The 13,514-nt window shown below is 36.6% G+C and overlaps 2 protein-coding genes and 1 long non-coding RNA gene across 4 annotated transcripts in view; all 3 read left to right on the top strand.

Moving 5' to 3' along the window:
* The window catches only part of LOC131799731 (uncharacterized), a gene marked incomplete at its 5' end in the record, with an annotated part of 51,315 nt that overhangs the window by 1,399 nt on the left and 36,402 nt on the right, over window positions 1–13,514 (top strand). The gene's annotated exons all lie outside the window — the stretch shown is intronic.
* Window positions 1,333–3,893, top strand: LOC136281247 (uncharacterized). Its single transcript, XR_010717626.1, has 4 exons — window positions 1,333–1,433; window positions 1,985–2,211; window positions 3,258–3,537; window positions 3,771–3,893. It is a non-coding gene; the product is annotated as an uncharacterized lncRNA (long non-coding RNA).
* On the top strand, window positions 3,900–6,203 carry LOC131799678 (uncharacterized). 2 transcript variants are annotated; one of them, XM_066167577.1, is made up of 4 exons: window positions 3,900–4,106; window positions 4,489–4,618; window positions 5,332–5,370; window positions 6,104–6,203. In XM_066167577.1, exons 1-4 carry the CDS (start codon window positions 3,976–3,978, stop codon window positions 6,122–6,124), a joined length of 321 nt encoding a protein of 106 aa, XP_066023674.1. In that variant the 5' UTR covers window positions 3,900–3,975; the 3' UTR covers window positions 6,125–6,203. The 2 variants fall into 2 exon arrangements, with proteins under 2 accessions (XP_066023674.1, XP_066023675.1); XM_066167578.1 differs by lacking the exons at window positions 5,332–5,370; window positions 6,104–6,203 and adding an exon at window positions 4,753–4,956.

Raw genomic sequence — 13,514 nt, forward strand, 5'->3', positions numbered from 1 at the left:
TTCTAGGATTTTTCAAAGCTGTTTTAAAAATTTTAGAATCCCAGAGTTTGCGACAAAAGAGAATTTTTGCCTCTGTAGTAACTGATTTCAGTTCAGCTACACGCTGTTCGTAGCTTTTTGCCGATAATTAATCGACAAGTTTATCACGGTCTTGCTTATTTAATTAATTTTGTCCAGATTTTACTTGGGACAAATGTGTCGGCAATGTTTTTCACGATTTGTCGGCCTGGCCAAAATTTGTCAAAATTTAGTGATGACGACAAAAATCGTTTTAAATAAACAACTTTTTTGTTAGTGCGGAAAAGACCCCATGTTGAACAATTTTGGTTGAACAGATATTGCGGAATTAGAGTGGTATAGTAAATGTCAGTTTTATACTTGTATACTGAAAAACCAAACACCTCAAAATAATAATTTCCCCAGCAAAGAGGAGGAATGAAAAGGTACACTATTCAGACACCGACAGGAGAAAGATTTGGCAGATAGATCGAAGAGGTGCAAACAGGAGACGACTGAAGACAACTGAAAAAAAAAAAAGCACTTGATCAAAACGGTATGGGTTTTTCTGTCAATGACTCAGTTTTTTGCCCTTTCCCATGTTTTTTTTCTCATGGACATGCACCAGACCAGTTGTAGACGTTGGGGCAGTGTTGGACGTTGCTAGGAGGTGTTAAACTAAGGGCAACTTTTGGACAAAGTGCGTCTGACTAAAGAACAAATGTTCTACAGGTATTCAAAATTTTTTTTTCAGTGTTTCCATAATAAAGGGGTACTTAATTATTATCAAAAATGATAGTGAATCATTTAAATAAATGTTTTGATTTATGATTATAATATTGAGGCATATTTGACGCATATTTAAGCTATTTGAGTCAAAGAAAAGCAAATTAATGGAAAAGAAAAGAAAAATAACATTTATTAGATCTAGTTTTGAAATTAAGTGTCAAATCTGAATGAGTTTTTCAAACTGCCAGTTTGCCACTTGCATTTTAAATGCCTTTGTCATTGCTTACTCCACTTGGGAAAAATATCTTAAAATGCTGGATAATTAATTTCCTTTGTATTTCAGAGGAAAAATCGGAGGTAAGGAAGACTCATGGCACCTGAGGGAAGCTGGTGCCTCTATCAAACTTTGCAGTGGAGCTGTACAACAACCTGTGCCATTTACATGTAGATGCTTATTGTGGAACCCCAGGACCCTCTCCCCACCCTGCCAGTGATGAGATATTGGTTAGCAGTGTTATTGAAATATCTGATGATAGCCCACCAGATCTGGATTACAGAGAAAGTGTTTTGAAGGAATAAGTTTTACTGTATCTTTGTGCACAGTGCCCCATATTTGGAGGGGTATGAGGTGGTTATCAAGCAACTGACTGACCAAGAGAACAATGAATGGAAGGAATTGAAGACAGAGAATACTTGGCATGGATCAGGTAACGTTATGTTTTTATTAAATGCAGGTGTGAATAACTTAATGAATGATCATGATATTCCTAGGCTCCCTTTTTCACTGGCATCAATGTCAGCATTTGAGAAATGTGCAGCTCCCCTCTCCTCCTACCCAAAATTAACCCCGAACTTGTAACCCGAACTTATCAGTTGACTTAAGGGAGAAGGAGTAGGTGTGCACTGACTTAGATGCGGACATCTATCCCTGCAATGCATGACCTGCTGCACTCATAATGTCAAAGTAGACTTCTTGCTTCTTCATAGGCATTTCAAATCCAAGTTTAGAACTTTTTTTTTATTTTACCCTTTAGGTGTATCCAAGCAGTACGTGTAATTATTGCATAAATGTTACATGAAGTCTCCAATGCATTTTAATCACTATAATATAAATTTTCCTCAATAACCATGTTGTTGCAAACTTTATTCTTTGAAGCATACTATATCAAATGACATCTGTTGGGGGTAACTTTATTGTTTGAAGACTTTCAAAACACAGCTGAAGGATGCATTTCAACATCATTTTTTTTTCATGCAGAAACTTCAACAGTTCCCAAGTGGCTTTTCCCATTTGCACAAGCTGTTTGTACAAAATCAGCAGTTTCTTCATTTGCTGCAGTCTGGCGTCCTAAGTCTTTCACCTTTTCAAGAGGTACTGCAGTAGGCCCGGAATTGACCTGTATTGTGCCTGACCTTCCTGATGTCAGTGTCCAAATTCCTCAGAGTTGTGTTCCTGTTTATCAAGATTTCTGTGTGACAATCAAGGTGCATGGAACTATAAAATTATATACATGCATGAGTCCTGCAACTTTTTCATTTTCCAGTTTTGAAAGTCATAGGATTGGCGTGAGGGGATTGTCAAAAGCAAGGAGATAAAACAAAGGTGTTGCAATAGTATAACCTGTACCCTCAGTTACTTGCCATACACTCCATGAACTTGGTGGCAATATTCATGGAAAGAGAGATATTAATTAACAACTTTAAGCTAAAATAGAGGACAGTTGGGCTTGTGCTTGCATGTGTGTGAAGATACATGTGACAAAGTTCTAATCAGCAGTTTTGGTAACTTCGAATTATTTGTGGTACTACTGTCCCCATGTGTACTCATGGATCCTGGCATTCCCCTTTTTAAAACTAGGTTTTGGAAAACTCATTCTAAGCAACAAACAGACTTTTTTTTTTTTTGCTTCGATATAAATGTCAAATTGAAATCATTCCTGTCAGGTAAATTGGTTTGTATTGGTTTGCAATTAATGCAATTAGTGGATGAAGTTATGCATGATATCATGATGAATTAGCAAAACCAAGGTCTGAGTTATCTGCGTAAGCCGAAGACAACACAGACATAAGATTGGTGAGTTATGACATCATGCAAAAACCAAATTAAATTATTGTTTTATATACATCTTTTAAACAAATTACGAAAGAAGACATCTCTTTAAATTTGCAAAAGTTTAAGAATACTTCACAGACAGTCAGGGCTTGGAAACTAGGCAGAGGTTGAACTCGACATGATAACTGCAATATCTGCGGTAGATATTGGGTTATATGTTAACTTCACTCTTTATTGTATATTGATTGAGTGCTCTTGACCAATCAGACTTTTTATATTAAGTCCAGTGTATACATTTTTTTCATAATAATGCTTATATTACTACATAAAACTTTGAAAGGACATTTACATTGTGTACTATAATTTTAGATAATTTCAAAATTTCATCCTGAAATTCACTTTTCACAATGTAAAGCAAATTATCTTTATGCTGGGAGTGTTTTAACATGCCCAAAACTGTTTTTGCTTTTAAATCCAGGTACAAGAATTCCCAAGCAGTGAGCTAAAAGAGAGGGAGGACTTGTCGGTCCAGTTCTTTACATTTCAGGCTCTCAAAATGTTACTCTCATCGCGCCTGTAACAATAAGGATTCCTCTCACCTTCCGTAAAGAAAAACAAGAGTTGGCAGAGTTACGTCCCGGTGAACTGAGGATATTACAATGTGAAGCACATGACTGGAAAGACATTACAGATCAATTAGATGAACCGCCACGTCTTGTAGATGGGAAAGTGCAATTCAAAGTTAGGCATTTCTCTGGGTAAGTATTTCTCGTCGGCTTTATTTGAAAAATAATACGCATGACGTAGAGGAAATTCAAACGTATTTTAGTGTACAGTCATACATACATGGATTTCTTTTAGTTAACTATAGATTCAATAATTGAAATGACCACTCGAGTACGTATATACTCAAGATTACTGTGCAATGGCTGATAATCGTTTCCATTGGATTGCTTGAGCTGTGTTTGATTTTTCCTTTCTTTTTCGATAGATTCCGTCCAATCAAGTTGATGAGATCACTTTTACAATCTACTTCGGGCTTCACTGAGTTTGTAGGAAAACTTTGCAGTAGGTCTAGGCCTCAGCATGCCCGATTTTTTACGTGCTTGTGTGACCGGTGTTCGTGGACATTTTAAACTCAAACTTTTTTGCTATCCTCAAAGACTGTATTATGATGTAATACGGAAAATATCGGAATGTGTCGTACCTACAAAGACGAAGGCTGCTCTTCTAAACCAGTCTGTGGAGAGGAGAAAATTTTGGTGTCTCTTTCCGAGGCTATCATACCCCAGGGCACAGACCAGAAAAATGCCCTGCAGTTTGTGAGGTATAATATAATACAATTTATTTTTGGCCCATCAAGTACATATGATTAATTGAATACTTCTAGGTTACGTCATGCTAGTTTTACATAGAAATGATTTATTCCTTCCATTGTAAAATTGTACATTGTTCAACTGTCAGTTAACCATTTTTCGCCATGGCTTTTCTAGTTTTTCTTATCAATCAATAGGGCCATGGAGATATACATGTTGGTTTTTTCGGCTTTATTGTCTTCAAATGCTCGTTTTAAATATTCAGTAGGGCTCTCGTTAAATTGTTGTCATTTTCGGTTGTAAGAAAAGATTTCAAAACGTGTGCTTTTCTAGACGAAGACTCGGCTGGTGTACGTTAGGTTTGCTCATTTAAATTCATTTCATTTTTAACAGATTCCACGAGAACAAAGTTTATTACACAGGTGGTGAAGTTTGCTTAGGAAGTGAGAGTGTTCCAGGAGTGAAGTTTTGCGACCAAAATCAGGAACTTTTGTGCAACATTATCATGGTATTAGCGTCTCAAGTAGGTGACATCTTACGGTTTGTGGATTTGCTAATTAAATGCACTTTTAGCCCAGAGCTAATATAGTACTGATGCCAACCTTACTATAGTAGATGACAAATTAATTAAAAGGATTAGCAATGCTTTAACCACAGGCAGCCCAAGCTCCAGTTGTGAGATGATCATCTTGCGAAATAAGAGTCATGGCGAAAATTTTAGTTTGTGTTGGAATAATTACGACCGCTCTTAGGAAGTAAAAATACAGTCAAATTCTCAATAAAAATATCTCACCTTACTTCCAAAGTGCATTGCCTGTGGTCAGACCGCTTACTAAGATGAAAAGAAGCCATTTTAGCAAGTTCTCCATTTTTAGGTTTCTTTCTCCTAGGAGTAGTAAAAGCTAGTTTCCGAGTAAGATAATGAGGTCATTTAAGGCGGCACGAAACTTATTAAGGACGAATCACTAGAAACAAAACACTGAGGAACGTCGAATAGGTAAAGAAATGTCCTGCCCACAGAAAAACAGTACATGAACATGCAGGACTTGCAAATTTTTTGATTTTGATTTTGTGATTACTTTACTTTTCAGTTGCTTTAAAGTCCTTTCTATGCCTCTGCCTTTTTTTAATTATTTTCCTTTTTTTCTTATTAATTAGTAAATTTTTTTTATTTCCTCATTTCTATTCACCTCATACGCACCCGTAATATTGCAAATTTTCCCCTCCTCCATTTAGGTTTCTATTCCTGTCACCTCTGACTTGAAGAAGGAAGTGGTAAGTTGTTGTTTTTGTTGTAGGTTTTTGTTGTTCGAATAAATACAATTTACTGGACTAGTCATCTTGTTCTAAAATATGTTGTTCGAATAAATACAACTACTTACCAGTCATCTTGTTCTAAAATATGTAAATTCAGAAATGTAGGCTCTATGGGTTTTTAAAATGTAGCTTTTAGTGACAAAGCACGTGTTCTCAACGGAAAGTCATAATAACCTGCCTTACTTCATGTGTTAATAAATCGGGCCGTGCCCCCCTCACGCTCAACAGTGATGGCTTATTGTCTCTGTATGTATCAGTAAACTCAATGCAGACCACGGTGCGTGCGTCCCTCCTTGCAGGGAATTTGATGCTGAAAACGAATAAAGCACAAAACGGCTTGGGAAAGACACAAAGAAGTGTAATTCTCTAGAAATTATTCCGTTGGCTGTATGGTTAAAATGATGGAGTAACTCTGACAGTGATGAATCGTTTGCACCCGCTTGCTTTTCGCAAATGAAATCTTGAATCGAATATTTTTTTCATATAACGGCCCCCTTCGTCAAATTTGTCAATGCTCATTGTTACTTATAAGAGAAATCGACAAAACTTACCACTTTAATTTGTGAACGCTGGGTCTTACCCGAATGATCACAGTCCAGGATCACCACATCAACGTTTCCGAACCATCATGCGCCATAAAAATTGCATTAGTTCTCAAGCCAGCCATCTCATTAACCCCATTATTCTGCAGGTATTTCCTCCCAAAGTGTGAAACATTCAATTGTAAAGCGTCCAAATTCAGAATCATCGTCATGCAGCCCTGTTGCAGCTCCTAGGAAGAGGATACGCCAATCTGCAGGTAGTACCGAGATTGAAAATGTCGCGATGGATTTTCCTTTTTAATTGTATTTTTTTCAAGTTTGCATGTTGTTGTTACGCGTTTATGTATGGTAAAATTTGTTTATGCAGAAAGACTGGCATTATATTTCTTAGAACATCCTCTTTACCCACTTATATAAGAGAATAAAAAATAATGAATTAAAAGTGGGCTCTATCATTAATCCAACACCCGTGTATCTTGAACAACATAACCTATTCCAGCATTAACGGCTGGAGACTATAGCTAAGAGACGTTAATGACCTCCATTTTCAAGATGCTTGTCGGGCCATACGCGAAAATAAGAGGTCAGAAATAGATAATGAGTCTGGAAAACTTCCTAAGCGTTTTTATTTTTTTTTTTTATGTATGGGTTGGGAAATGGTTTCCCTGCCGCTGCAAATGTATCCCTCGCTCAAGCTTGACAATCTCAAGGGCAGACGATTCGGTATTGAATGATACCAAAAAAGAGAAGTCGCCTTTCGCCACAACTGTTCGCTATTCGCCAAAGCCTTGAAGCATCCCTTTTCTAATTTTTTTTTTCTATTCTCCCTTCGTTGTTATCCTCAGGTATCTTTTGTTAAAGATGGTGAACCATCAGATGAGGAGTTGGAATATCTGTCCAGGGACTTGCAGGAAAATGGAAGACATTAGGAAGACGCCTGGGATTCAACGAAGCTGCAATAGATGACTTGATCAAGCCAATAAGGAGCTGGCAGAGAAGGCTTATAAAATGTTAATAGCTTGGAAACAAAAAGAGGCTGCGAAGCCACTTACAAAGTTTTGTACGATACCTTGTGTCACAAATTGGTGGAATGTAAACGTCTAGCAGAGCAGTATTGTTGCGATGAGATTGTAGGAAATGCTCTCCTTAGTCATATATATAGAGACTGAGTCGTTTCTGTATTACGTCAAATATCTTTGTGAGTACTCTAAAGAGCGTCTGTGTCGAGCATTCGCGCTAGTAAGTCGTTCGTTTTCCTTGCGATTCAAGATAGGGGAAAAATTATCTCTAAAAAAAATATTTACTCGTATTTTTGCACTCAAGAACCGCTAGCTAAAGAATACTAAGGTCGGAATTCACTCAGACGTCCAGAACGACAGAGCTGAATAACGTCTGCGCATGCGCTACGCTTTGGCGCGGAAAACGAATTTTGAGTCGTTTGCACGTTCGATGTGCTATGCTATAGATTCTAGATTTTTTTCTCGGCGTTTTTCGTTTTTTTTTTTTTACAGAATAACTTCCAGAATAACTCCCAAAAACTTTGTACACCCCCTAGATATTTTTTAAGAAAATTTATTTTCTTCTTAAAAACACTGGAAATAGGAAAATGCCTTCAACGACAACAAAATGCCTTGGTTTTAAATGCCAGCCCTATTTTTTCGCCGCAAATTTCGCTGAATTTTAACCTCGAGCGCTTGAGCCCGTGTTATTGACCGTATAACTGTGACGTAGCATTTTTTATTTAGCTCTGTCGTCCAGAACATGTGAAGCACATTACTACCCTCAAGCATCTTATTTCATACTTCACAGCTTGACATTAGAATGTATTTTCTCCTTATTATTCTCTGTGCATTTCCAAGGAACAGACAAAGAATTGGTTTAACAGTTAAGAGCTTCTTAAGTTAGTGATCAGTTACTATATTCTCGTGTTCTTAATTTTTGATTTAGGTTGACACTGTAGGAAAAATTAGATGCTAGACACTATTTGAGTTGAATTAATCGTTTGTGGTTAGCTTGAATTAACAGCGTAATTTTGTATAGAGTGAGATTCCCCTTGTCTCAGTGTGGTGGATAAGTATAAAACGTGTAACGGCCTTAGATTATAAAATTGTAGATGCTGAGCTACCTTTTTGTTCTTAAAAAGTGTGAAAGTTCAGCAAAAATCAAATACAAAATGTCTCTTCTCTCAGGCTTAACTCCCATGATTCTTTGTGGTTTATAGAGGTTTCGCCCCATTGAAAGTTCAACAACAAGTTCACCCCTGCTTCGACGAGTGGTCCCTGTCAAATATAATATAGATTTATATAGCCAACCCTAAAGCGGAGTTCCAGTCAGTTTATTTTCCAGCCCTTCAACTTCTAAAAATTCCTATGCACTGGCTCTCGAAGAGTTAACGAGATGTGGAACGGAAGGAAGATATTCTCACAACTTGCAAAGTGATCAACATATCAACATGCGTGCTAGTCAGCGGTATTTTCAAGCAGCTGAAGACTTTCGTTGACGTTCCTTATTGTTTGAAACGGATTGTCCAGAATATAGAATGTTTTCTTCCTAGATGTCTGTATCGGTTGAAATGATATTTTATTGCCCGTGTTTGTTAATTTTGGTTTAGACAGAATGAAACGACGTTAAACGACTTCGAGTTAAGATCTAGATATCACCGGTCCATTAAAGGGTTTACACGCGGGATCAGTAGTCACTGAAACAATGTGCCAGAATCGTACTTAGCATCTCTTATACCTTCTCCTGATGTCGCCATTTATGACTGTTTACTTCAAAGGTTTTTCTCTAAACTGTCAAACTCCTCTGATAAGCGTAGAAAATTAGAAAAAAGTCACATTTCAACTCGAGTCGATGTTTTTAAATTCTCTTCTTTCAACTGCTCTGGCTGCAAAGACCTATGCTGTAATTGCATATCAATGTACATGTCTTTAAACCAACTATCCTCTATCCTGGCAACTCTAGCCACTGAAATTCTAAATTTGTCTACATTGGTTCTTACGCTGCGAAAGTTAGATTTCAATGAAGACAGGCTAGAGCTAGAATATCTTTGTGCATAACAGAAACTAATCCAAAGATCAATCAAGTTTTATATTTAGTTTTAAAGTTGAGTCGATGTTGTTATTGACCCATGAAAGAGATTCGAATATGGTAGCCTCTATGAAATTCTGTCCTGGAAACTGGAGTTGTGGCAACATCACGGTTACCATGAAAAACAACAAACAATACATTTTATTGATCTGAAAAAGTATTCATTTGACCATCAACTAAGACTTTCACTGGTTCACTCTGACAAAATTTTAACATAAGAGGTTTTAAAAGGCTTGAGTATTTGTTAAAATTGGCCAACTTGATGCAAAAACTCAGGATATACATTGAATGCACACTTTTTTTAAACATTTTTTCATTAATGCAGTTACCTGCTGGCAAAACATTATGATATATTTCAACCCAACCATTTTCTTATGAACACCATTATCAATAATTATGCAGGTACCCTGGCTAAATAGAAAAATGTGTAGTATATACAAAATGTTTTAAATGCCACATTTAAACTAAGCGAACGGCATTGAGAAAGGTGTAAAGGGAACAGGGTCGCTTATTTCTGTCATCATTTGCTTCTCACACCTGTTGCGGACTAGTTCATGAGGCTGGGCTGTCAGGGCGAGGGACTGAGGATTTTAGCAAGCCATTAGATTAAGGGAAATGTTAATTAGGAAAGTGATTTTTTGGAGCCTGGAAAATATCATTGTGTAAAGCCATACAGGTACTAGCAAACTCATTCTTATAAACTAGTACGAGGAAGGATACAATATTTTACTTCATAGATTTGATTCACAGGCTGTGCACAAAAATTAAATTGGGCTATTAGAACTAAAATCCCTAAGGAATGATAAAACGTAGCCGGGTTAACACTGAAGTCGCCTCTAGCGCTCAAGTCGTTGTTTTCAAATGTCGGTTTTTTTTTTTTGCGAATACAACACGTGTATGGTATAAAGACAATGGACAATAGCTCCGAGAAGCCGAATTAAATACAAAGATAATAGATTGAAAATGATTGAGATCGTTGCAAAGATGCTTGCGGCAAGGATGCGTTATTTCCAAAAATAGAAGAAAAGGTCGGAGTTTGCCCCAGATGGCCAATACTGAGACGGGCTTAAAACAACATATATCAACGTCGCGATATTGTGACGAGTCGTTCATAAATTTAACAAACCGGGTAAACGAAGTCAGGCTGAAAAGTTTTTTTGCCACACAAGCATTTCACACCGAGTTTACTGCAATCGTGGGCAATTATTCGATGGACCATGCCTTTAGCAAAAGTTTTTCCATCTGCCAAAACCTTGGTTGAAGAAAATCAACCATTCATAATTTTTTTCGTCCTTAAGTCTCCTACATTTTGGTTTTGGCAGAATTTTGTAAGCGTCTTTAAGAAAGCTCTAAGGCAGTCTGTTAGTACATATCACAAAGACAAGTGATTCCCAACTTCCGGTTGTAGCGCCAATTCATTTCCGCTTTGTTGCTTCAAGAGTTGAGCATACCACTCAAATTACTCAGGATACATTGTGCGTAGTTAAAGATGGCGGACAAAGGAGAATGAAATTTACGGTAAAATTTCCGCACAGCCCCATCCTACATTATGCATTCAGTTCTTGAACAGAGAAAAACAATGACAAAAACAATACATTTCCGTTGGGTTGGGGAAAAAACAGATTTGTTTTACAATAGTATGGGACTGTGCGGAAACTTTACCCAATTTACCCGAAATAATGAGCTCCAAGGGAAAGATAACAGAAGAATCTCAGGTTTGGCGAAGCCTCTTGCTGATTGCAAAATAGAGGTAAGATTTTAGTCGACTCATCGTGTTCTCTACGCTGAAGTAGTGCGTGTAGTTAACACAAGGATATGTACGTTTAGAACGAAGTCAGCTTCAAGATTGTCCAAGACCTGGTTACTCAAATGCCGGTACACGTTGCTGCTACGGTTTGCAGCTAGGGATTGTTCCATTTATGCTTACGTTTCTTTTTCTGAGTATTGCTCGTATTAATCTTAATCGTGACAAATTACTCAACAGGAAAGTTATTTTGAACCTAGAATGAAAAAATGACATCGAAGGCACGTGAGGTTTGGTTTGTTTCTTTTTAACCCTTAACCCCCCAAGATCTGATTGTTAATTCTCTCCTCTAGCTGCTACACATTGTCTTGTAAATTAGTTGTAAGAATTTGTTAAATCAGCATAACTTTTCTCTGATAAGTTTCAGGATTCTTGTTACCTGTTTGCTGGATAATGTGAGGATATTATCAGGAGAAGTTTCATGTTCATCACTTCTGGGAGTTAAATGGCTAATTAAGCTTACATAGTGCTAAGGATTTACTTATGTTTTCTCCATGGAAAAATAGCAGTTACATGTAGTTGCTGCTTAAAATGAATTCTTCAGGACAAATTTATCTTCAGGTTTTTTTATTTATTGTTTTTTTTTGTTTTGCTTTATTTTGTTTCAATTTACCCTTCAGCATAATGCAACTTGTGGTTAAATTAATTAAGTGCAGAATGGATTCTTTGGTTCACCACTGAAATGAAACATCCTCCCTGGATCTTGTACAACATTTGTTAGTGTCTTTTGTTCTCCTTTATTTTGTTTTTATATCTAAAGTAAATTATTATTTGTAATTTATTTTAGCAACTGCTTCAATTGTTCACCTTGCTTTGATTCTTCAGTTTTTTTTAAATTTTCTTTGGAAGTATATTAAAGAGCGTGTTTCTTTTTGGACTGTTAAAAGTATGTTTGGCCATCAGGAGCACCTCTGGGACTGTGATTCCCACAAACCACTAAATTTGTATCTTTTTTCTCTTTCATTTATCTTTTTTGAACCAATGATGCTGTTGTTTTGTTCAGCTTATCAACTTTGCTGAGCAAGTCTCCAACATCTTGCAGTTCCCTTCAGTCTATAATTTCCCCCATCGCCTGCATACCTACTTCTGATAATACCGATGATAAGATATTACCCAATAAATTGTCCTGAAGAGCTGTCTAATTTTGGTTGCCTGCAATTCTGATTTTTTTGGCTCAGTATATAAGGATGGACAACCCAATTGGTAGCCTTTGACAACCCATGCCTTTGTTGGAGAAAAGAATGCTCATGCCTGTCAAGTTTATTTATAAATTATATTACAGCTTCCCTCTTTTATGTTTATTATCCTTCAAATATTTTTCAACAATAGTATATTCTTGCATAACCCAGTTTTAGCTATGGGACATTCTGTCATGTGATGGGAACAGACCAATTGCCCACAAGCAAATAATTGTATTTGTCGGATTATAATGGAATCTTATTGATCATCAATTTTTTTGTAAAAGTAAGGTAGCTGATCATGATGATCATGATGTATAAATAGTAAGGTAGTATGTATTGTAAGTGTAATGTGTGGTTTTGTACTTAAGATTTTAAAACATGAAAAAAGAAGGAATAAAAAAACAGAGAGAAACTAACTTTGGCCACTGCTAAATACAAGAAACTAAATTGATGTTTTTGTTTCTGATTGGTTGAATATAGTGCTAGTATTTTAGCCAATCACAGACCAAGGTCATGGAAAAACTTAGAAATATTAGATTAATTGTTTTTAGGCTCAATCAATGTTATGAAAGCACTGTGTAAGACAAGTAAAAAGATTATTATAGTGTTCAGATCTGTCCCAAATTGTCTCCTCGTAGCCAACTACCTGAAATCTTGCTCCTTTTACTTCTGAGATTGAGAGTTGACTTACTCAACTGAAAACCTGATCTGACACAGGTTGTTTATAATATTCTGAGAATATGCTTGAGATCGTTTTAATGCTCAACCAAAAATTTGTCAAATTGTTTTAGATATTTTATCTCCTCAATGGTTTTTTTTAGATTTTTTCAGGCCCTTCTTTATGGATGCTGTTAATGTTTCAGAAAGACAACATGAAACATGCCTGTGATAAGGAGTTTAAAGGTCTTAAAGCCTGTTTAAGACATTAGCAGCAAGTTTTTTCTTTCTGGTAGACTGACCAGGCTCAAGATAGTCAAAGGGGGCCCCAAAAGTGTCCTGTCAGGGATGGCAGAGACTTCATGTTGCTTGACAGTACTATATCTTCAACTCGGTGACAGATGTATAGAATAATTCTTGTTATCAAAAGACAAAGCACAATTTAATTGTGGGAATTGTTTGACTTCTGTTCTGATTATCACCTAGCAACAACCAATTTATATCTAATTTACTAGCATAAAACCCCATGATAAATCAAGCATTCTTTTCCGTGTGATAAAAGTAGCTCTCGCACATCTGTTGTACTGAGTGAATACTACAGCAAAAGTGAGCCAAGTGATTAAATACTTAGACAAACAAGTATAGTTTAGTAAAGCCAAGTGAACAGGGTTAAGTTCTCAGCAGAGAGAAGGTTATAGAAAAAGGAAGCCTTGGTTTTTCAATACAATACATTCTTTGCCATATACCTGTCCAGAGTTTGTTTCAGGTTCAAACTTTGTTAATGAACTTGAACATATTGGGTTTGTAACGACTAGCTTCAAGGGAAAC

This window comes from Pocillopora verrucosa, chromosome 5, assembly GCF_036669915.1.
Source record: "Pocillopora verrucosa isolate sample1 chromosome 5, ASM3666991v2, whole genome shotgun sequence".
NCBI lineage: Eukaryota > Metazoa > Cnidaria > Anthozoa > Scleractinia > Pocilloporidae > Pocillopora > Pocillopora verrucosa.